Raw genomic sequence first — 22296 nt, forward strand, 5'->3', positions numbered from 1 at the left:
CGGAGCAGCCGCTAGCGCCCCCTGCAGTCGGCGCCCGGCACGGCGGGCCTGCGGGCACCGCCCCCTCGCGGCTTGGATGTGCCCGCAGTCCACCCGGCAGCCCCCACCCAACAATCCAAGACTCCGAACAGCGAGGGAGCGCAGCGATTAGGGAACTATTACCCGGGTTGGGGTTCGAGAGCTCTTGAGATGTGGTGTAAAATTGGAGGGGAAGGAGAACGGCTATTGCTTACTCCTATGGGCTGTGTATGGTTCAAAAGAGTGAGACTCCCCTTCTCTCACAGGGAAAGCTCATCAATGGTAAAGAGGCTGCGGTCTCCAGCACTAAGTAGACCCGTGGACGTGTCTGGTCTCTCTCTCTCTCTCTCTCTCTCTCTCTCTCTCTCTCTCTCTCTCTCTCTTCTCTCATTCAGAAACAATCTAGGCAAGATATGTTCCTTACAGCCTTCCGGTTCTCACTCTTCTGTTTGTCTTAAACAAAACAGAATGGTCTGAAACCCACTAGGTAGCCCAGACTGGCCTCGAACTCATGGCGATCTTCCTGCCTCGGCTTCTGGAGTGTTGGGATTTCAAATGTGAGATGCCATGTTCAGCCTCACTTATCTTTTAAAATGACAATTATAATAATCTCCCTAGTAGTGCAGTTGAAATGCCAAGGGGTGGTGCCATGACCCTTGAATTGGAGCAGGCCGGTCTCTGTGAGTTCAAGGCCACCTTGGTCAGTCTACACAGCCTCTTCCTGGAACTTGACCACAAGTCTGACAGGAGCAGGGGTGTAATAAATGGTGTTACTGATGGTCGGGGGAGGAGGGGCTTGCCGTTTCTGGAGTAACAGACGCCTTCTTCTGGTGGAGTCGCCTGACTAGAGACGTCTTGGAGACACGGAAGCAGCTATCTCTCCCATGGAGAATCCCATTGGTTCCAGCTTCAGGAACGACAAACAGGATCTTCCTCAGCTGCTGAACCCCACATTTGAAGACTTGCTCCAGACAACCTCTCTCTCCTCATTATTTCTGGCTGTCACCATCACTCCACGTCTGTTCTGCATGAGCAGGTCCCCACTAACCACACACTTCACCCTCTGTCCCGCTAGCTCTCCAGCAGGGCCTCCTACCCTCGAGGGAACTGAGGACAAGGAAGGCCTCCTCCAGAGGACCCAGAGGACTTCCCTCCCGTTAGGTCCCTCTACCTAAGGGGACAAGCCACCAGGTCTTTCCCTCCTCCCTCCCTCCCTCCCACCCACCCATCTTCCTTCCTTTCCTTTTCTTTTTCTCCCCCCCTCCCTCTTTCCTACTTTCCTTCCCCTCCCCCCACTTCCATCTGTTTCTCTCTTCCTCCTTTTTTGGTAGTGTCTCACTGGGCAGCCTAAGCTGTCCTTGAACTCACACCCCCCACACACACTTCAGACTGGAGTAGTTAGCCAGGAGGAGGTGAGATTGCACACAGCGCCTCCTATTTAATAGAAATTTCCATCTAACCATATCCTCAGTCCTGTGCTTATGTAACTTTTTTTTTTTTTTGAGTCTGAGCAGAGGCTTTCACACTCATCCTTGGTAACCTTCCTCTTGTTGGTCTCCACCCAACTTTACAGTCTGTCAGGGCTGCCTTGAATCTGCCTCACTTACCCATTGTATAGCCACCATTACCACCACAGCCAGGAGCCATCTGTGGGACAGAGAGGCTTCTGCCACCTCCATTCAAGGAACTCATGACATCTGCAGGCAGCCCAGGCCTGAGATGGGGCTGAGACATCCCAGAGACGACCCGGACCCTGTTTTATCAGAACCATTCAGGTCCAAAGCCCAGCCACTACAATCCAGCTCACACTTCTCTTGTCTATCAGGAGCAAAAGCCAAGTGTTTTTCTGGATCAAGACAGGTGGTCTGGGCCATTCAGCTGCAGTGGCTGACTGGGGAGGAAATCTGGCTGGTGTTCCATGATCACAGCTGAATCTTCAAGACTCACAGCCGTGCAGCTAGAAACCTGTTCTGGATCTCGCCGTGCATGGATGTCAAGTCACCGTTTTCAGAATTTACCATTTCGGGGATCTCTGGGTACAATCGAGTATCCGCTCTCGTGAGGTGAGTCTGCTCACCTCTGGCTTCCCTGGACACCTCGGACGTTCAGTGTTAAAGGTAGAGCTGCAAGCTGTGCCTGCTCACCTGCACCCCAGCCTCTCTCTAGGAGACATGCGCCCTAGGGCCCTCCCTGGGCAGCCACAGCGGCCACCCTCCTTGCCAGAACTTGCTCCCACCTCAGCCCTCTGTCACTGCTGGAGCTTTCTGTCTGAACTCCTTATCCCATGCAGCAGTGCGGCTCATTCATTCCTCAGCTCAGCTGTCAGAGACCTCTCCCCAGCTACCTAACTGCTCTTAAACTCAACTTCGGAAAGAGGTGACCCTGACAGCACCCACACACGCTCTCTCCTCTCCTCCCTCCTCCTCTCTCCTCCCACCTTCTCTCCTTCCCCTCCCCTCTCCTCTCCTTCCCTTCCCCCCCCATCCACATGCCCCGCCCCCATCTCTATCTCTGTACCCTCAGCACTGCGGTTAAACTCAGTCTTGAACACACAAGGTAACTGTTCTCCCATTGAACTCAGTTTTCTTTTTCTTACTGTTTTTTTTCTTTCTTTTTTTTTGTGATAGAAATAGTGACCTTTATTAAGAAAGAATGGGGCGTGGAACTGAAGAGGTGGCTCAGAGATTAAGAGCACCGACTTCTCTTGCAGAGGTCCTGGGTTTCAATTCCCAGCTGCCACAACTGTTTGTAACTCCAGTTCCAGGGGATCCAACACCTCACACAGACATACATGCAGTCAAACACCAATGTACATAAAATAAAATAAGAAAAAAAGAGACGGGAGTGGGGTAGGACACTGTGGAAAATCAAACGCTAAAAGCCCCTCTTTTGAGACGGTCTAATGTAACCCAGGCTGGCCTCAAACTTTCAGACTCACTGTGCAGTTGAAGATGATCTCCCACTTCTGAACCTACTGTCTCCACCTCACGGGTTCTGGTACAACATGCATGTGCTACCTCTCCTGATTTACACAGCGCCACAGGCTGACCGAGGGGCTTCTTCTTCTTATTATTGTTTGTTTTGTTTTTCAAAACAGGGTTTCTCGGTTTCTCTGTTTCTCTGTAGCTTTGGTGCCTATCCTGGAACTCGCTCTGTAGGCCAGGCTGGTCTCGAACTCACAGAGATCCACCTGCCTCTGCCTCCTGAGTGCTGGGATTAAAGGCTTGCACCACCACCGCCCGGCACAAGGGCTTCTTGTATTCTTGTGTGTTAGGTAAGCACCCTATTAAGAGCTACGTCTCTAGTCATATACTATTATTATCATTATTACTATTATTACTTTTTGAGACATGATCTCAAAATATGCTGCCCAGCTTGGCCTTGAACTCACTCTGTAGCCCAGCAGGCTGTGAACTTGTGATCCTCCTGTGTCTACTTCCAGAACAGCTGGTATTACAAACCTGGTCCCTTACCTCTATTTTCACCAACAGTGTTAGTCCCATGGGATAGAGACCAGCTTTGTTTACTGCTCAGTCCTCAACCCACTTTGATATAGTTCTAGCACATGTTATGTGCTCAAAACCCATTTCTGGCTGGGCAGTGGTGGTGTATGTCTTTAGTCTCAGTGCCCAGGAGGCAGAGGCAGGAGGATCTTTGAATTCTAGGCCAGCCTGGTCTACAGAGTGAGTTTCAGGACAGCCAGGGCTACACAAAACAAAACAAAACGCCCAAAACATTTCTGGAACTCGTAAATCAGCAAACCCATGGGATTCGAGAGGATAGCCTGACCTCTGCCCTCTAGCTTGACCTCTGCTCCCTATCCTGACCTCTGCCCCCTATCCTGACCTCTGCCCCTAACTTCAATCCCCACAGCTATCTTTTCCCCCTCATCCCATTTCCTAGTAGACCTGTTACCTCAGAAGGAATGGCATCAGGGTGACTGTAGGGGGCAACAACTGCTGTCCCCTCCCTGGGGACACTGTCCTCCTCAAGCTGGGCTCAGCCAGCTTCCTTCCACCCTCTTCCTCCGGAACACTACTGTAAAGGTTGTTGGAGGAAGGGGAGGGAAGAAAGGAATGTCATTTTCCCAAGGCTTGGACTATTCTGAGGTTTGTCCCTCCAAAATTATGGACAATGCATAGCTCAAAGCTGCCCACCAGAGAGTCGGGCATGATGGCTTCTGTGTCTTTAATTCCAGGACTGGCAAAGTCGAAGTAGATTGATCTCTCTGGGTTTGAGGTCAGCCTGGTCTACACACTGAGCTCCGGGCCAGACAGGCCTACGTAGAGAGATACAAAACTGCCTACCAGGAGCCCAGCATTTCTTCTCTGGTGCTCCCGACCCCCCTTTCACTGTCCACTGAGTCTGGTTCTTCCACCATTCAGTCCTGGCTCCCTCACACCTACCACCCTGCTCCCTACTGCCCGGCAGCCATTAGCTGCCATGTTGGTAGAGAATTACTCGGCTCAAACTGCTTAGTCCCAGCAAACATCCCTCACCTCCCCCTTTATCCTCCGACTCCGAGGCGGCATGATGAATATTGCTATGAACCTGTTTATTAGACACTAGGAAGGGGGATTTGCCCACTCTGCTGGGCAGGGAAGACCCCATGGAGTGGTTTGAACCCATGGAGTTCTGAGTGGGCCCAACTGGGAGGAGACAGGAGGTGAAGCAGCCAGCCAGCCCCTCACAACTGAGCACCGGGTCACTCTTCTTCATCTTCCTCTAGAGGTGGTCGATTCCGCTTGAAGAAGCCAGCCTGCAGGGGTGGGGGGTGGCACAGGAGCTGGGGTCCGGCACAGAGACAGGGCACACACCCCAGAGAATCACTGAGGAAGTCTGCTAGAAACCAGCTGCCTCAAAACCCATGACAGAGTTGCATCCCCAGCATGAGAAGGGGGATTTTTAAACTGGGAGATGTCCCCCCATAAATTGGAAAATATACATTTTATTTATTTATATGTGTGTATGTTTGGAGGTCAGAGGGCAACTTTCAAGGATTGGTTCTCTCGCTCTACTATATGGGCCCCTGGATTAGAACTCAGGTCATTAGGCTTGGTGTAAGTACTCTAATGCCCTGAGCCATGTCAATAACCTCTGCTTTGTTTTTCTGAGACAAGATCTCAGGTAGCCCCAGCTGTCCTAGGACTTGCTTTGTAACCTGTGCTCCTGAGCTCGTAGGGTTGCATCTTTGTCACCATGCTTGGCTTTAAATTTTCTGCTTCTCCATTACTCAGGCCTATGTTCCCCAGCATACAGAAATGAGTGACCCTCTTAGGATCCAGGGCCAGGCTCGATCCTCCAGCCTCCCATCTTGCTCAGGGGAAGGACAGTTCAAATACTGTCACAGTAAACTTCAGCTTGACACAAACCTAAAGTCACTGAGGAAGAGAAAACCTCACCTGAAAAATTACCCAGATCAGTAGGGCCTGGTGGCGCACGCCTTTAAACCCAGCACTCTGGAGGCAGAGGCAGGCATCATCTCTAAGTCTGAGGCTAACCTGGTCTACAGAGCTAGTTCCAGAACAGCCAGAACTACACAGAGAAACCCCACCTCAAAAAAACAAACAAAAATTGTCCAGGTCAGATTGGCCTGTAGCCATGCCTTTGAGGCATTTTCTTTTTGAAAAAAAAAATTACTATTTATTTTAATTTATTTTGTATTTGCATTGGTATTTTGCCCGAATGAGGGTGTCAGATCTTAGAGTTTCAGACAGTTGTTAGTTGCCATGTAGCGCTGGGACTTGAACCTGGGTCCTCTGGAAGAGCCGTCAGTGCTCTTAACCTCTGAGTCATCTTTCTAGCCTCAAAATTAATTATTTTTATTTTACGTGTGAGGACATTTTGATTTTGCCTGCATGTGTGTCCTGTACCACCTGCATGCCTGGCACTGAAGGAACACGAAGAAGCTGTCCGAGCCCCTGGAACTGGAGTAAGGCAGGGTTGTAGCCACATGCGGGTGCTGGAACGGGACACTGCTCCTCCAGAAGAACAGCCAGTGTTTTTCTGTTAGCCTGCTCATCCTTACAACCTCTGTGAGACATTGTCTTCATGGCTAACTGATGTAAGAAGCCCAGCAAGCTGTGGGTGGTGCCATCCCTGGGCAGCTGGGCCAAGACGGGCAGGCAAGGAAGTAGGGGTGTAAGCCACTGTCCTTCAAGGTCTCAACTTCAGTTCCTGCCTCGCTTCTCTGTTGACTGTTTTGTTTTGTTTTTGAGACAAGGTTTCTCTGTGGCTTTGATGCCTGTCCTGGAACTAGCTTTTGTAGACCAGGCTGGCCTCGAACTCACAGAAATCCGCCTGCCTCTGCCTCCCGAGTGCTGGGATTAAAGGCGTGTGCCACCACCGCCCGGTTTGTTTCTCTGTTGACTGTAAAATGTATGATGAAATAAACCCTTTCCTCCCCAAGTTTCTTTTGGTCATGGTGTTTTTATCCCTGCCACAGAGGAGTTGAGCCCTGCCCATCACTGTCAGGAAGTTCTCAGCGGGTCTCAGTTTCCTCTGACTTCCTGACAGTGGGGGAGGGGTCCGAAGACCTGAGGGTTTCAGGCATCCTGCTAGTAGGGATGAGAGGGATTGGCCCAGCAGAAGTCCTCAGAAAAATGACATTCTAATAGTGCCTATGTAGGTGAGACAGGTCCCGTATCGTATCTCTGGTCTCCTAGCTTGTGATCCCCTAGGAACTCTGTGCCCCCCTTCCAGTCTCACCTTCCACATGGCCAAAACCAGCAGGGTGAGCATCAGCAGACCGCCCAGGACTCCCACCAGCACCCACCAGAGAGGAATGGCCCTCTCCTCCAAGGCCCGAAGCAGCTGTGTCTGCACCTGAGGCAAAACTGGACGTTACTTCAAGGGGCCTGTGACCAGGGAGGACTATGCCCAACCAAGATGTCTCCTAGTAACCAAACCTCAGTCCTACTGAGAGCCCGCCCCTCAACCTCAGACAGACTTCGTCCTTCAATCCACGGAGGCCCCGCCCCTCATCCCTAAAGAGGCCCCGCCCCACGCTGGCTGGGCGCTGACAGCCGGAGATCTAGGGTCGCTCACCAGAGCTTGTCCGCTGGGCAAGCTGATCGCCGGCACCGAGTAGGGTAGGGAGGAAACGTTGAACCAGGCGTGCGACTGCAGCACAAACTGCTCCTGCGGCCTCTGCAGGGGGCGGAGGTGACAATCGCTTACCGCGGCCACTCGAGGCCAGGAGGTGGCCGCAATCCAAGCCCCGGACTCACAAATTGCCTCTCCCCGCCCCAAGGTAAAAGACCAGTGTGAACCTGCTGAAGCCCAGAGCAAACTCCGGCCCCGCCCCCACAGGCCCCGCCCCCCGCGTCCAGCCCCACCTTGCGGAGGCTGGGCAGTCCCAGCATAGCCCGCACCGTGACCATGGCTCGCTGCCCCCGCAGCATCTCCTGCAGCTCACACTCCACCACCGTACAGGGCGCTGAGTCGTTGCAACTCTGAGGGGGACGGGTCGTAAGTCCCCAGGACCTCCTGTCAGTCATCCCCCATCAATCTCAATCAACCCAACACAGAGAGCCAGGAGGGTCAGGAAACGCCGGTCTCTGGCCGAGCTTCACATGGTTTCTCTACATTCTGTTTGCTCAACATTCCCAGGGATACTGGGACGAGGCCCGTAGCCAGGGGTCACCCATAGCCTGCAGTACTCGTTTTTTTGTGATATTGTTTTGGTCTCTCTCTCTCTCTCTCTCTCTCTCTCTCTCTCTCTCTCTCTCTCTCTCTCTCTCTCTCTCTCTCCCCTGGAACTCTCTCTGTAACCCAGTCTGGCCTCGAACTCGAAGATATCCTCCTGCCTCTGCCTCCCGAGTGCTGGGATTAAAGGCGTGCAGATTAAAGGCATGCGCCACCAGGCCCGGCTTGCTTTGGCAGTCAAGAATCACACCCACCCACTCTCCCTGCCTCCCATCTCCTCAGGCTCCTGAGGACCCCAGCTGGAGCCTGCTGAGCCTCCTTACCACCAGAACTGGTTCCTGATTCCCTGGCTGCTTGGGTCCCTGCAGGAACGCCTGTCTGCGCTCACGCTGGTGATGGCCTTGGCGAAGGAGGGAAGAGCTGGGAGTGGGTCGTCTCCAGTCCAGCTGGGGGGGGACAAGGGAGAAGTGAATTCGCTTCCAGGTTCTGCACTCATACCCTGCTCTGGCTGTTGGTCTGTCGTCTGTCCCTCACGGCTCCCTTCCCCCGCCCTCGCCTCACCTTGAGAGGCTTGGGGGTCGGCTGTGAGGAGCAGAGGAGACCCCCTTGGGGCTGCACATCCAGGATGTTGAGCAAGTCTGAGGGCTGGGACTGGCTGGGAAAGTGGATGACCAGTCGGAGGCCGTTCACAGCGCCAGGGCCATTGTTGTGGAGCTGGGGGTGGGGAGGTGGGACAGCGGATGCTGGTGACTCAGCTGCCAGCCTGCAGATCCCAGGACCTCCCCCACCCAGTCTTACCCAGAGGCTCCTCCCTACCTCATAGGTGTGTTCCACCCTGGGGACCCAGCTGTCCAAGCCATCCTGCTCCCTGTCACCTTCTTCTGGGGCCACCACCAAGGAGGCAGGGAAGGAATTCCTGCAAGTGACCAAGCCCCCAAAGTGTGGTGGATCGTCCAGGACCCCTCAAACTTTACCCTTTTGCTTCATGAGATGCTGGGATTGGGACCAGGGTCTTCTACATGTTAATCACGCTGGCTACACTCCTCCTCCTCCTCCTCCTCCTCCTCATAATAGAGGCCCCTCTGCCATTTCCCCTTCCCACACATCGTCTCTCACCCTCGAAGCTCCACTGCGGCCTCAGCTTGGACTGCCACAGGCAACAGCAGAACATCACTGTTTGGATTCTGGCTGTTCTTGCTGGAGGGGAGAAGGTAAGAAGAAGAAAACGAGGGACACCAGCCCTTTGGAGTGGACCCAGAATTTTAGACAGCTCGAGGGGAGTTAATCCCACCCTCAACAGCATACCGTACTGAAGTTAGACCTGAGAAACAAAGTCCTCTAGGACCCCAAGATTCAGAAACAAGTCACCCACCGAGGGAGAAAGGGAACAGGGCACCCTGGAAGGCCTTTCTGTGTGGAAGGCTTTCTGCGTGAGGGGCTAATGGAGGAAGGGCAGTAGACAGCCACACCGCCCAGCGCGGTACCTCCTGATCTGAAGCTGGAAGGACACATACTCTCCGGCTTCTTCCAGATTCTCCACACTCACCAACATTGTGATTTTTATCTGGAAGAGGGAAGAAGTGAACTCACTACCCCAGTGTCCACTCTGGGCCCTGTCCTCCAGAGCCACATTTCTACCCCCCAGCTCTACATCCCCAGGATCCTACCCACCATAGGATGCAGCTAGAGTTGGAAGACCTCCTGATTCCCACCTGAGACCCCCCCACCTGGTTGTCCCCCGGCCCACATCATGGAGGCCTTACCCGGGTGTCCTTCTTCATGGGGTTCCCCAGCTCGCACAATGTCACCCTGGTCTCATTCTCCTTCTTCTGGGTGCAGATGAGCCTCTCAAAGCCCTGGAGAAGAGATTCACAGACAGGTGAGAAAGAGCGGCTGTGGGGGTGCAGTGCCCTACATGTCTGCTATAAATTACATCAACAAAATAAAGCTAGGCATGGTAGCACACACCTTTAATCCCAGCACTTGGGAGGCAGAGGCAAGATCTTTTGAGTTGGAGGCCAGCCTGGTCTACAGTGCAAATTCCAGGACTACACAGAGAAACTGTCTCAAAGAAAAATGAAAGGGAAACAAACTAAACCAAAATCTGTTCAGGGCTGTCAAGATGGCTTAGTTGGTTAAAAGGGCTTGCCACCAAACCTGACAACCTCTGTTTAAATCCTGGATCTCACGTGGTAGAAGAAGACATCTGACTCCTATGGGCTGCCCTCTGATCCCTTCACATGCTCACTGTGAACAAGCGTGTGTGTATAAAATGAGTGTATATGTGTATAAATACATATGTATACACGCATATACATTATATATACCTGTGTGGGGGCTCTTGCCTATATGCCAATACTTGGGAGGCTAAGGTAGAAATATCAAGAGTTCAAGGCTGTCCTGGACTAAATAGTGAGTTCCTGATCAGTCTTGTCTTCAGAGCGGGACTGAAGATAAAAATATCTTCTCAGAAGATAAAATGCTGGTCTGGGGCCAGGCAGTGGTGGTGCAAGCCTTTAATCCCAGCACGGGGGGATGGGGGGGGGCAGAACCAGGTGAATCTTTGTGAGTTCCGGGCCCACCTGGTCTACAGAGCTAATTCCAGGACAGCCAGGGCTGTTACACAGAGAAACCCTGTCTTGAAAAACCAAAACCAAAACAAAACCAGTCTGGGAGCTGGCTCTGTTGCATAAGCATGGGGACCTGAGTCTGATCCCAGAACCCACAGAAAAAGCGGGTGTGGGGACACCGCTTGTCATCTCAGCACCCGGGAGGTGGCAAGGGGAGGTTCCCTGGGGCCTGTGACCAGCCAGTCTGGCTGAACCTGTGAGCCTCAGGTTCAGACAGTGAGAGACTTGTCTCAAAAAAACAAGCAAACAAACAAAAACAAAAGATGATGAACACTTGAAGGATGACACCCAAGCCTGACTTCTGGCTCCCATGGGCATGTGCACAGATGGCACTATGCTCTTGCACACCCAAGCCTGACTTCTGGCTCCCATGGGCATGTGCACAGATGGCACTATGCTCTTGCACATGTGCACACACAAATACTGAATTTAACTAATTAAAAAAATTTCTCTGTAAGTGCCTGCCAGCATTACGGGAAAAGACTAAGTCAGTAAATTGTGTGTATATGTGTGTACACATGGGTATACGTGTGTGGGTGTGGAAAAGAGAGGTTATCGGTATCGTTCCCCAATTGTTCTCTATGTTTGTTTGTTTATTTATTTATTTGATTTTTCGAGACAGGGTTTCTCTGTGGCTTTGGAGCCTGTCCTGGAACTAGCTCTGTAGACCAGGCTGGTCTTGAACTCACAGAGATCCGCCTGCCTCTGCCTCCCGAGTGCTGGGATTAAAGGCGTGCGCCACCACCGCCCGACTCTATGTTTATTCATTTACTTATTGAGACAGGGTCTCATGGATGTGGCGAGCCCGCCTGGTCAATGGACTTTAGGGTCATATCCACCATCAAATCCCCAGCACTGGAGTTGGAGCCTCACACTGCCATGCCTGTCTTTCCCCATGGGAGTCCAAACCCAGGTTCTCCACTTGGATGGCAGGAACTTTACCAGCTGAGCCATCACCCCAGCGCCCCAGGTTAACCGGGCTTTAATAAACACCGGCTTTCTAACATGTTCTTCAAATTCATACCATTCGCCTGCATTTCTCATATGTACACCACACCTATATGCGCTGCATCTAAAGGCTGAAAACTTCAGCAAAAGAGCCCTGAAGATTTGGGTGGGAGTCTGGAATCAAGGCTGCCTGCTGGCTGTGCCCCAGCGGGGCACCTCACCTCAACGTCGCTGAGAGCCCGCATGTAGTGGGCACCTGGAGGCAAGTGCACAGCCAGCTCTGCCTCATAGGCTCCCTCCCCCTCGTTGGCCGCATCAATTTTCAGCTCCAACACGTTGTCAGCACCAATCAGAAGCGGGGAGTTCCCCCTGTGTGTGAGGGGGAGATGCTGGGTTTAGGACCAGAGGTCGGGGGAGGAGGAGAGGGGACTCGGGTAAGGAGTGGGTCTCCTGGGGCACGGAGGGACAGGGTAGGTAGAGTGGGGGACCCTCTCACACAGTGGCTGCGAGCTGAAGCTGGGGCACACACAGGTCATCCTCCCCACAGTCCAGGATGATCCGGGTCTAGGGGACACAATAGGATGTGTGGGTAAGCTGAGGGCTTGTGAGGTTTAGGGATCACCTCAGAGCTCAGGGAACAACAGTGCCTCCAGGGGTCCCTTCAGACTTCGGGGAGTGGGGAATGGGGTACAGTGCAAAGGTTTGGGGTGATGCCAAAGTTCTGGTGATAGTAGGGCTTGAGTCTACAGCAGTGGTTGGGGGACACTGAGATTTGGCAAATTTCATCAGGATTTGGGGGTGACTTCAAGGTTCAGGATTTCCTAATCTTAATCCCTTAACCAGGGATCTTGCACCCTCCTTGCTTGTCCCTACCTGCTTCAGGACATGGGTTTCTCCATGCAACACCACATTAGGGGCTACTCCGGTCTCTTCTCGGGGCAGCGACACATTGAGGCTGAGCACAATAGGGCTCAGCTTGTCCCGGAAGTCGGCCTCATCCTAGAAGAGGGCAAGAGTCTGGCTATCCTGCTGCTGGGCCCACACCCTTTGCTGGAGCCTGCAGGGAGAACCCTGCACACCCAGCTGCGCCCGTTCTAGCCTGAGCGTACTCGAAGGAAGGCCTCGGTGGTGTGGCAGATAGTTTTGTTTCTTCCGCCCAGATCCAGGCTCAGGCTGAGGCTCGCCTGTTGGGAGGCCAGCAGGAGCACGCGGCGGCCCTGCCGGGGCTTCTGCAGGTCCAGCTGCAGCTCTGCCGTTAGATCTGCCAGGCAGGCAAGCAGGAAGGATCTAGGTCTCCCTCTAGTGGAGACAACCAGACCTCCCTTCCTCCAGCCCCTCCCTCCACGCCACTCACGCAGCTTCTGAGGAATGTTGTGTCCTGTTGCTCCCACACACATCTGGATGTTGAAGCTGCAAAGACGAGAGCAGGTTTGGGGGTTGGGGCCTCTCTAAGGTCCCAACCCCCTGCCGAGTCTGTGACCTCCGCCTCCTCACCAGCTGACTGGTGTCTGGGTCTGTTCCAGGACACAGTTCTTCAGGGTGGGATTGAGGGAGTCTTGAACCAGCAGTTGGACAGTGGCCATCACCACAGGCTGAGCTCTGATGGGATCAGAGGCGGTTCACCACCGTGTCCCTGCTGACCCAGCCTCCTCTGAATGATGTCGCCCTTCCCCCTAGCCAGTGCTCACCTGTACACAGCCACTTTGCTAGCCCCATAGGCTCCCACTATCAGGTCTATAGGCAGAGGGAGAAGGGTCAAAGGTGGGCATTAGAGTAGGCATGGAGCAAGTCTTTATCTTCCCATCACACCATCAACCCCCTGGAGGTTCTGCCCCCAAGCCTAGCCTCCCAGCCACACAGACAAGTTAGAGCCCACAACTGGCAGGCCAGACATGGACCCCCAGCTGTTTGTCCCCCCACGTTTCCAGTAAGCACCCGAAGGCCTGTCGTGACTAGGTTGGATGCAATCCACGGGCACCTGGGTATCCATTGTCATCGATGTCTACAGCACCACGAAGGGAGAAGCCAAAGCCAGAGCCTGCGGAGAAGGGGCTGTCCAGGACCTGGGAGGGGCGTGGACTCAGCCCCTCACTCTGACCCAGGAACACCAGCACTTGGCCCTGACCACTGGGACCCCCATAGGGGGCAGCCACAGCGACATCTGGAAGGAGAGAAGAAATGTGTCTGTTTGTGATTGGAGTCTCCCCAGGGGAAGCTGCCAGTCTCTCCTGAGTCTTCTCTAGGGAGGCCCTTCTCTAGGGAGACCAGGAGAAGGGTACAAAGTCTGTATCAAGGAGGCAGGAGAGAGACCAGTCAAGTATTAACAACGATATAAAAGCTCCAATAGCCCTCACTGTCCATCAAGGAAATGTGCAGACAAGATTCCATTTACTCCTGATAATTGGGGGTTGTTATCCTGTTTGCTCTTATTATTGCTAATTTGATACAGGATTTTTTGTTTTGTTCCAGTTTTTCTTTGTTTTGTTTTTTTGGTTTGGTTTGGTTTTTCTGAGATATGGTCTCTCTTTGTAGCCCTGGCTGTTCTGGAACTTCCTTGAAGACCAGGCAGGCCTCAAACTCACAGCCTCTGCCTCCCTGAGCTGGGATTAAAGGTGTTCAATACCAGGCCCATGAGACGGGGTGGTGTAAGTGTTAAATTAGCCTCTAATTATTTAAGCAGCTGAGAAGGACTTTGAACTTCTGGCCCTCCTGCCTCCACCTCCCTTGCGCTAGGAGGACCTGGTACGGACACCACCACACCTGGCTTGTGCCGGGATGAGGCTTTGGCATGTTAGGGAAGCTTTCTATTAGCTCAGCTATAACCCTGCGCCCTTAATTCCTATTTTAGAAGAAGATTAAATAACTGAGCCCAGGCCGGGGTAGCATACTTCTTAATATGTATGAGGTCCTAGATTCAATTCCCAGTATGATAAAAAAAAGTAAGCCTCTACACCTTTAATATCAACATTCTTGAGGCAGAGATAGGAAGATCTCTGTGAGTTCAAGGCCAGCTTGATGTACATTCTGAGTTCCAGGCCAGTGAGGGCTACATGGTGAGACCCTGTCTCAAAACATAAAATCAAACTGAACAGCAAATACAAACTAACTGAAGCCTATCTCCCAGATGCTAACTCGGGTTCACCTTCACCCTGCGGACAAGCTCACAGTCACAGCACAGATGTATCACCGCCAAAGCCCTTAAGACCTTCCCTGAGAGTGTATCTGATAGCGGTCTATGGACATGCTCATAGGCCACGTCTACAGTGTGGGAGGTCCTTCTGTCCATGTGTTGCTTTTATGGGTTAATGAATAAAGAAACTACCTTAGCCTGTAGAAAGGGCAGAACTTAGGTAGGCGGGGAAAACCGGACTGAATGCTAGGAGAAGAAAGGCGGGAGGAGGGAGCCGCCACGGAGCTGCCACCAGAGATAGAAGCCGGTGGGAACTTTAGCTGGTAAGCCACAGCCACGTGGTGATATACAGAATAACAGAGATGGGTTAGTTTAGGATATGAGTTTAGCCAGAAATACGCTTATGCTATTGGCTAAACAGTATTGCAAATAATAATGTTTTTTTTTATTATTAATAGTGAGTGATTATTTTGTGGCTGGGTGGCTGGGAAGAACAAGCGACCCTTCCCCCAACACGTATATGCATCTTAATCATCTTCCCTCTACCTTCTGATTTTGTTCACACCAAGTCTTTGTGATTTCCTTGATCACCATAATCAGAATTCCAACTGAAATGTTTAATCCCAGCCATCAGGACTGAGGCAGGTGGATTTCTGTGAGTTCAAGGTCAGCCTGTACTATGACTACTTGGAGAGTTCCAGGTCTGCCAAGGCAATGCAGTGAAATCCTGTCTCAAAAACAAAAACCGAACAGAGGCCTCTGACCACTGACTCTGTCCTTGAGTCCGTGGCCTCCTCTCTGTCCTGGCCTTGGTCTTCATGGCTTTGACCGTTTGTCTCACTGTTCATTATTTCGGCCTTCTTGCCCCATGGCCAGTTTTGGGTCAGCCTGGCCAGACTCTAACTGGAGCTAATTCAGCTCAGAGTTGCAGAGACACAGAGCAGACAGGGCACTATGGCTCCTAATCTCCAGCCGTCGTCCTCTGAACCCATGGGGATCCCCACCGCGCCTGTTTCTAACCTTCTCCTGTCTCCTGAGCTGTCAGCCTCACTTTCTTCGATAAGGGACCCTACTGATCACTCTCTTCCTGCTTTCTCCACGTGACCCTTGCACTGGCACCCCCTGCCTCTGGATGGAGTGTCTGCATCCCTAGGCATCACAGGGGTTCTCATCTGGCTGAACCCTCCAGTTCCCCCACATTTTCCCTCTGTATTCATTACACTCCCCATTCTGCCAAATGAAAACCATCTTCCTGCAGCTCCAGCCCCACTCCGCGGTGGCCTCCTTTTCCTTTCACATTGGGTTGGTGACAGAGCTGTAGGCACCGCCTGCTGGGAGAGCCACCTCTGCTCATACCCTGCCCCTGGTCCCAGTGACCTTCTGGTCCCTAAGGTGCCCTTTGTTGGTTGGGTTTGTTTTTTGTTTTTTGAGACAGGGTTTCTTTGTAGCTTTGGAGTCTTTCCTGGAACTCTCTGTGTAGACCAGGCTGGCCTCAAGCTCACAGAGATCCACCTGCCTCTGCCTCCCGAGTGCTGGGATTAAAGGTGTGAGCCACCACTGCCAGACTAGTTTGACTGGTTTTTTTCTCAGAGGGTTTTAAGTATCCCAGGCTTCTCTCCAGCCTCTTAGGTAGCAGAGGGTGACCTGCCCTTCCTGCCTCACTTCCTGGGTGCTAGGATTACTGGTGAGCACCACCGTACAGGCACCATACTGGTCCCTGCCACCAATGAGCTCATCCTCTCTAACGCCCATGATGCTTTCCCGGTTGCATCCAACTGTACCTTTCAGGAATGAGGGGCCCACTTGGCCCATCCTTCCTCCTCAAAGTATTCTCTTAGAGTTTGGGACCACCAATCTCCTGGTTCCTCTTCCACCTGTCTGAACACTGTTTCCCAGAGTCACTTTCTCTGGGTGTCCCTAAATGCTCTTGCTTCCCACGGTTCTACGCTGGGCCTCTTCTTACCTCACAGGCTCTGGATCCCATCCACTCTTCCCTGTTCTCTATCTCACCCTCAGCCCTCTCTGGCGGAAGTGTGGAAAGTCAATCAGTTCTCGCCATATTTCTTCCTACTACGCCCAAGGCTTTCCCGCCCAGCTAACCCAGAACTGAACTACAGACTCCTCGCTCCCCACTCCCACTCAACCCCCCTTCTCTTCCTGACCCCATATCCCATTTCCAATCCAGCCTTAATAGGCCAAGCCCTAAATATCTGTTAAAGTCAACACATCTCTGACTCCATTTTCCAAACCTGCAGGCAGGGGTCATCAAGCTGGTATCTAGACAAACTGTCCTAACTGGATTCCTTGAACTCTGATACCCGCTCTCCAGTCAGCCACCAAGCCTTCTCTGCCCAAGGTCTCAGCCTCCCTCCTACTGGGATTCCAGGTGTACTCCATCCACCACGACTGTCTTAAGTCCATCGTCGTTAGGACAATTAGCCCTCTTAAGGTTAAAAGCAGCAGCTCTTCACTCACCATTATAGCCATCCCGGTTGAGGTCACCCAAGGGTGCAATGGCAGATCCAAACCTTCCATAGAGTTGAGTGCCGGTCAGCAGGAGAGTAGGCGTGCCCAGGGCATGGGGGCCCCTAGGCTGCAGAAACAAGTATACGCGGCCCACCTCGGCCAGCTTGCGGTCTGCCCTGTGCTCCATATACAGTGGAGCCCCCACTAGTAGGTCATCCCTCCTGCGGATCAGATGGGCAAGGTTAGGCGTAGCTGAGCTGGGAAGACGCTAGGAATGAGGGAAGTTCTGGGCCACCCTTGGGACAAGATGAGGGTGACTCCTGCCGCTGGCAACTGAAGAACCAACTGGGTACAGGTGATACACGCCCTCCTCTTACCCGTCCGCGTTGACGTCAGTGACTGCCACGGAGTGCCCGAAATATGAAGCCATCTACGAGATGAAGAACACTTTAGTCTGTGCTTCAAAATCCTCTGTCATCACCCTCATATCCCATAAACCATCCTGAGGGCCAATTCCCTGATTTTGGCCACTCCCCTGGGGCCACCGCCCTCACCTGCTCTCCGTGCAGCCGGTGCAGCGGCTGGTAGTAGGAGTTCAAAATTTCCACCTGCACGGGAGAAATACACCCAAGTGTATTCATGCTCCCTCCGCAGCTTCCCACTCTCATTGAGGAAGGGCAGGGCACTGGCGAACGTAGGGGAGTAAACAAGAGGACGAGGGTCAGGGTGTTCAGAACAACAAATGGTGGGAGAGCGGGCACTTACCGCTCCTAGGGTCCAGCTCCAAGTGGGGGCACCGAACACGTACTCTGGGGAAAGCGAGGCTCAGCAAATCAGATCCTCAGTCCATCCTCCCATAGGGACCCAAGGGAAATTGTATGGAGGTGCTCCTCCTGCCCCGGGGCTCCCCCACCCGTCCCTAACAGCATTCCTTGCCTGTAGTGCTCAGATCCCCATCGAACTCGCCCACGGCCACCGAGTACCCTGAAAACGCAACACAGTTTAGCGTTTAAAGCAACGAGGAAGACCTCGGTCAGGAAAGGAGGGCCGTGAGTACCGAGGTTATCAGTACAGACTGCATTGTGCAGGTGGAAGACGGAGGCGGGCCCGAGGTCTCACTTGAGTCCGAGGAAAGAAGGGCGAGCCAGTGTGGATGCAAATTGGACAAGTGTAGGCGAAGAAGCGGGGACAGGGGACGGGGTGCTTTTGTGCTGGGGTTGACTACCCAAGATTGACTTTAAGGCTTGAACAAAGGCGGGACCTGACTCTCTGAGAAGGCTGGAAAGAAGGTGCCAATGTTACCCCGGTAGCTGTCGAAGTACACTGGGTTGCTGGAGTCGAAGGTGAAACGTTGGTTGGGCACATGCCACAAAAGGGTACCCGGGCGGTAACTAGAGATGATATTCGCAATTGGAACCCGAACCAGGAGACCTAGGAAGGACACAGGGACAGGAGGTGTGGGGCCCCAGACACCTGGGTCTCCCCAAACTACGAGATGAGAGTGGGTTGTATTACTGGGTACATACCTAAAAAGAAGTAGCCGCCAGGGGCGCCAAGCACTAGCTCCCCAGCCTGAAAGGGAAGTCCTGGTCATGAGAGAGTCTCCTGTTCTGGAACAACCCTAAACCACTTTGCCAGCATGATGTTTAGGGTTTTTTTTTTTTCTTTCTTTTTTTTTCTGAAGCTGAGGACCGAACCCAGGGCCTTGCGCTTGCTAGACAAGCACTCTACCACTGAGCTAAATCCCCAACCCCTAGCATGATGTTCTTTTGTTTGTTTTTCAGATAGGGATTCTCTGTGTAACAGTTCTGGCTCTCCTGGAACTAATTCTGTAGGCCAGGCTGGTCTCGAAGTCACAGAGATCCGCCTGCCTCGGCCTCCCTAGTGCTGGGATTAAAGATGTGCGCCACCATTGCCTGCCGGATTGTAAAATATTCTCATATTCACCACCACACCATCTCCTTTTAAGAGGAGTCTCACTTTTTAACCCAGGCTGGCCTCAGTCTTGCTATATAGCCCAGGCTGGCCTCAAACTGGAGATCCCCCGGCATCAGCCTCCAGGCCGAGCAACTTGCCTGGGTCACCGCAGAGCTGAAGCCGGCTTCACAGTATCGCTTGTCTGCGTCTACAAGAGGCAAGTGAAGGTCAGCCAAGGCGAGGCTCCGGGAGTTTGCGCTTGAGCGAGGAGTCCCGCGTGGGCGAACAAAACTATGAGGGGCGGGGAGGATATGGAGGAGGAGCCCTAGGGGGCGTGGCGTAGCAGAGGGCGCCTCTCAGGGCGCGAGGTTGGTGGTGGGGCGGGGTTTGCATCTATCAGTGGGCGGAGACAAAGGAGGAAGAGCGCTTACTATAAAATTCTGAGTAAATCGAGCTCATGATGTTGCTGCGACACGGCGAGAATTCTGCGCGGCCTCCGCTTTGGAGCTGAGCCACGAAGCAGCCGCCTACCGGAGTCTTCTCTGCCTCATCGTTCTTTTCTAGGACATTCCAGTGCTGCCAGGGGGCGCAGGCCTAGAGCAGAGCCACGGGAGAGTGGGGAAAGAGCGCGATATTCGGGCTTCCCCCGTCGTGCCACTGCCCTGAACTTGCTCCCTGTGACTGCCCACAGTGCCCACCACAATGACGTCATTCCAGCTGACGACCGAGGCCCCAAGTCCTTGTCCGGTCTTGAAGGTTTGAAAAGACTGGTAGCCTAAGTGACGGGTCTCATCCCCTGGAAAGCACAAGAAAGGGTGGAGCTCTGGAGCCCCGCCATCCACTTCCACCTGGCTTCCCCGTTCCCTTCCATGCCGGAGACTCACTAAAGTCGAAGGACAACGAAGTGCAGTTGCCACCAGTGGCCTTCCAGGGGCACAGGAACACGCCACCAGTCTCCTCCTGACTTGTGCTTAGGGCCCTCGGGGCGCCCACCACGATGGACACGCTGCATAGGAAAGCCGGGTGAGCACAGCTCAGGGTCTTTCCACACTGCCCAGTGTCCACCACCCCAGTAGTACCTGGAAGGACGTGTGGCACAGAAAACACTGGACCGTCTTTCCTCACAGATACCCTATTAAGGTCAACCACTTCACTTTAGGGACAACTGAAACTGGACTCTTAGGAATTTCACCCGGGACTAAACCAGTTGGTTTGGTTTGGACAGGAAGGGTTTAATACTCCTGACACTCGTCCCCACTCCCTCCCGACAAGAACCAGACAAATCAAACCGTCTGCCTTGTCAAACTTAATAGATTCCCTTAGTGAGAACGGGGAATGGTGATGGGGGCTGGAGAGACGGCTCAGGTTAAGGGCACTGACTGCTCCTCCAGAGGTCCTGAGTTGAACTCCCAGCAACCACACGGTGTCTCACAGGCGTCTATAATGAGATCTGATGCCCTCTTCTGGCGTGCAGGCATACATGCAGACAGAACACTATACATAACAGATTATATATAATATATATTATATTATACACACACATATAAAGAATGACGAAGGGTGCGGAAAGCTGAAGTGGGGGTGTGTAATGCTGACAGAGTTGGGGACCCTAGAAGACCCAAGTTTAAATCAGCTCTGCCATATGTAAATTAGGGGTAATATCGGGCAATTACGCTGTTGGAAGAGTAAATGCAATACGTGTAGGAGAGACATTAAGTGTGCCCTCAGTCACGTGCTTTTATAAAAGTGTGTGTTGATAAACACACAGGATGTTTATTAAATTGTGCCCCTGGGACCAGTGCTTGGGGAAAGAGGCAGCAGAAGAGGAAGGAAAAACTTCAGGTCCTGTCAGGCCCTCTGAGTTAACACTCAAGAGTTTGAAGACAGGAAATTTTTAAAGATTTTTTTAGATTTGCTTGTTTGTTTGGCTTGTTGGTTTTGTTTTTTTGAGAGAGGGTCTCTCTGTGTAGCTCTGGCTGTCCTGGAACTCACTGTGTAGACCAGGTTGACTTCAAACTCACAGGGATCTGCCTGCCTCACCTCCCATCAAAGGAGATGTGCCATCACACCCATGGGGCTCAGGAGTTTTTTTTATTTATTTGATAGAATAGACCAGGCTGGCCTCGAACTCACAGAGATCTATCTGCCTGCCTCTGCCTTCCAAGTGCTGGGATTAAAGGCATGCGCCACCACCGCCCGGCTTGACAGAGTCTTCTTATGTGGCCCTGGCAATTTCATTTGTGGTAACCAACCTGCCCAGCCTCCCGAGGGCTGAGTTTACAAGCACGTGCCACCACATAGCTACAGAATCGTCAGAGCTGAGGCAACCCCAGATCCTTTCCCCTTCAAGGACAGTCTCTGGATGCAAGTCTTCTTGGGAAGGGGGCCTGGCTTTTGATGAAATGGCTCTTTTAGGCAGAGGAAAAGATTCTTTACACAGTCATTATTCTACCCTGGCCCAGGCATCCAAGTGTCCATCGGGATAAACACAGCTATGAAGAGGAGCCAGGAATCTTAGCAGTTTGATCTCAAAAATGCTTACTATTAATAATCTATCATCACTTCTTTTCAAATATCTATAACCTGGAAGGAGATGAGGTTGAAAATGGAGAAAGGGAAGATGCAGTGAGTGGGCACTCGTATCTTTGCCAATTTCGATGAGCGGCTGCGGGTAAAGCATGTCATATCACTGACCCTTGAGGAAAAGGAAGACACTAACTTTTACCTTTTTTGTCAGTGTTCATCTTCCCACTGGAAACCCTCCCCGGCACCCTCACTGGAATCTGTCCTTCCCCAGAGTCCTGACAGGAGCTCAACCAAGACACTAGATTCCACTTTGCTCAACTCGGGAAGGCGCGGCCACAGAGGCAATGACAGAAGGCAGTCCTCTCTCAACACCCATATCTCCCCTTGGTGCTCACCTCCCGTGGCTGTCCTTGTGAAAATCCAGTGAAAATCCAAAGTGGCTGCCATTGGGACCTGCATAGACGGTGAGCTTCACAGGATCCAGGTTCAAGGCCCAGGCTGGAGGAGCAGAACTAGGTCCTAAGAACAGTGGTGCCCACTGAAGGAGCCACAGGGCATGCCATATACACGACACTCCAGCCATCTGCCTTCTCCCCACACCTCCTAAACAGGAATGAGCCAGCGCTTTCCTCTTCCCCAAAGTTCCCACCACCGGAAGTTTTGACTTATCAAACTGGAGCTCAAAGCAACTGCTGAGCAGCAGGCATGGCAGAGAGCAATAGCCTTTAGATCACATGGTCTATAGAACCGCCAGGAAGGGGGACAGACCCCTGGGGATGGACGCTTATTGCTGGAAGCTATCGCTCATCCTTTTGTCCAGGACAGTTCATCTTCTAATCCTGCTGTTTCTGCTGCTTGGCTGCATCCCTTGAAATCCTTTTTCCTCTCTTTTCTTTCTTTTTCCTCTTTCTCTTTTCTTCCTTCCCTCCTCCTCCTTTCTTCTTCTCCTCTGCCTTTCTCTCTCTCTCTCTCTCTCTCTCTCTCTCTCTCTCTCTCTCTCTCTCTCTCTCTCTC

At 52.6% G+C, this 22296-nt stretch overlaps 1 protein-coding gene across 1 annotated transcript; it reads right to left on the bottom strand.

Moving 5' to 3' along the window:
• Positions 1–4552: 4552 nt before the first annotated feature.
• Itga2b (integrin subunit alpha 2b) lies at positions 4553–22031 on the bottom strand. Its single transcript, XM_050157195.1, has 30 exons — positions 21678–22031; positions 19641–19762; positions 19455–19552; positions 19188–19350; positions 18915–18964; positions 18366–18411; positions 18142–18270; positions 17776–17823; positions 17605–17648; positions 17394–17447; positions 17217–17269; positions 16849–17060; positions 13222–13404; positions 12932–12977; positions 12738–12842; positions 12598–12653; positions 12353–12504; positions 12117–12242; positions 11740–11807; positions 11465–11612; positions 9429–9521; positions 9150–9229; positions 8782–8862; positions 8482–8581; positions 8227–8379; positions 7989–8111; positions 7356–7472; positions 7066–7167; positions 6727–6843; positions 4553–4777 (listed from the first exon to the last, which is right to left on the bottom strand). The coding sequence occupies exons 1-30, from the start codon at positions 21863–21865 to the stop codon at positions 4724–4726; spliced, it is 3111 nt and encodes a 1036-aa protein (XP_050013152.1). The 5' UTR covers positions 21866–22031; the 3' UTR covers positions 4553–4723.
• Positions 22032–22296: the final 265 nt, after the last annotated feature.

The sequence above is a fragment of the Alexandromys fortis genome, unplaced genomic scaffold, assembly GCF_014885135.2.
Source record: "Alexandromys fortis isolate MF-2015 unplaced genomic scaffold, M_Fortis_MF-2015_v1.1 scaffold_31, whole genome shotgun sequence".
Classification (NCBI taxonomy): Eukaryota; Metazoa; Chordata; class Mammalia; order Rodentia; family Cricetidae; genus Alexandromys; species Alexandromys fortis.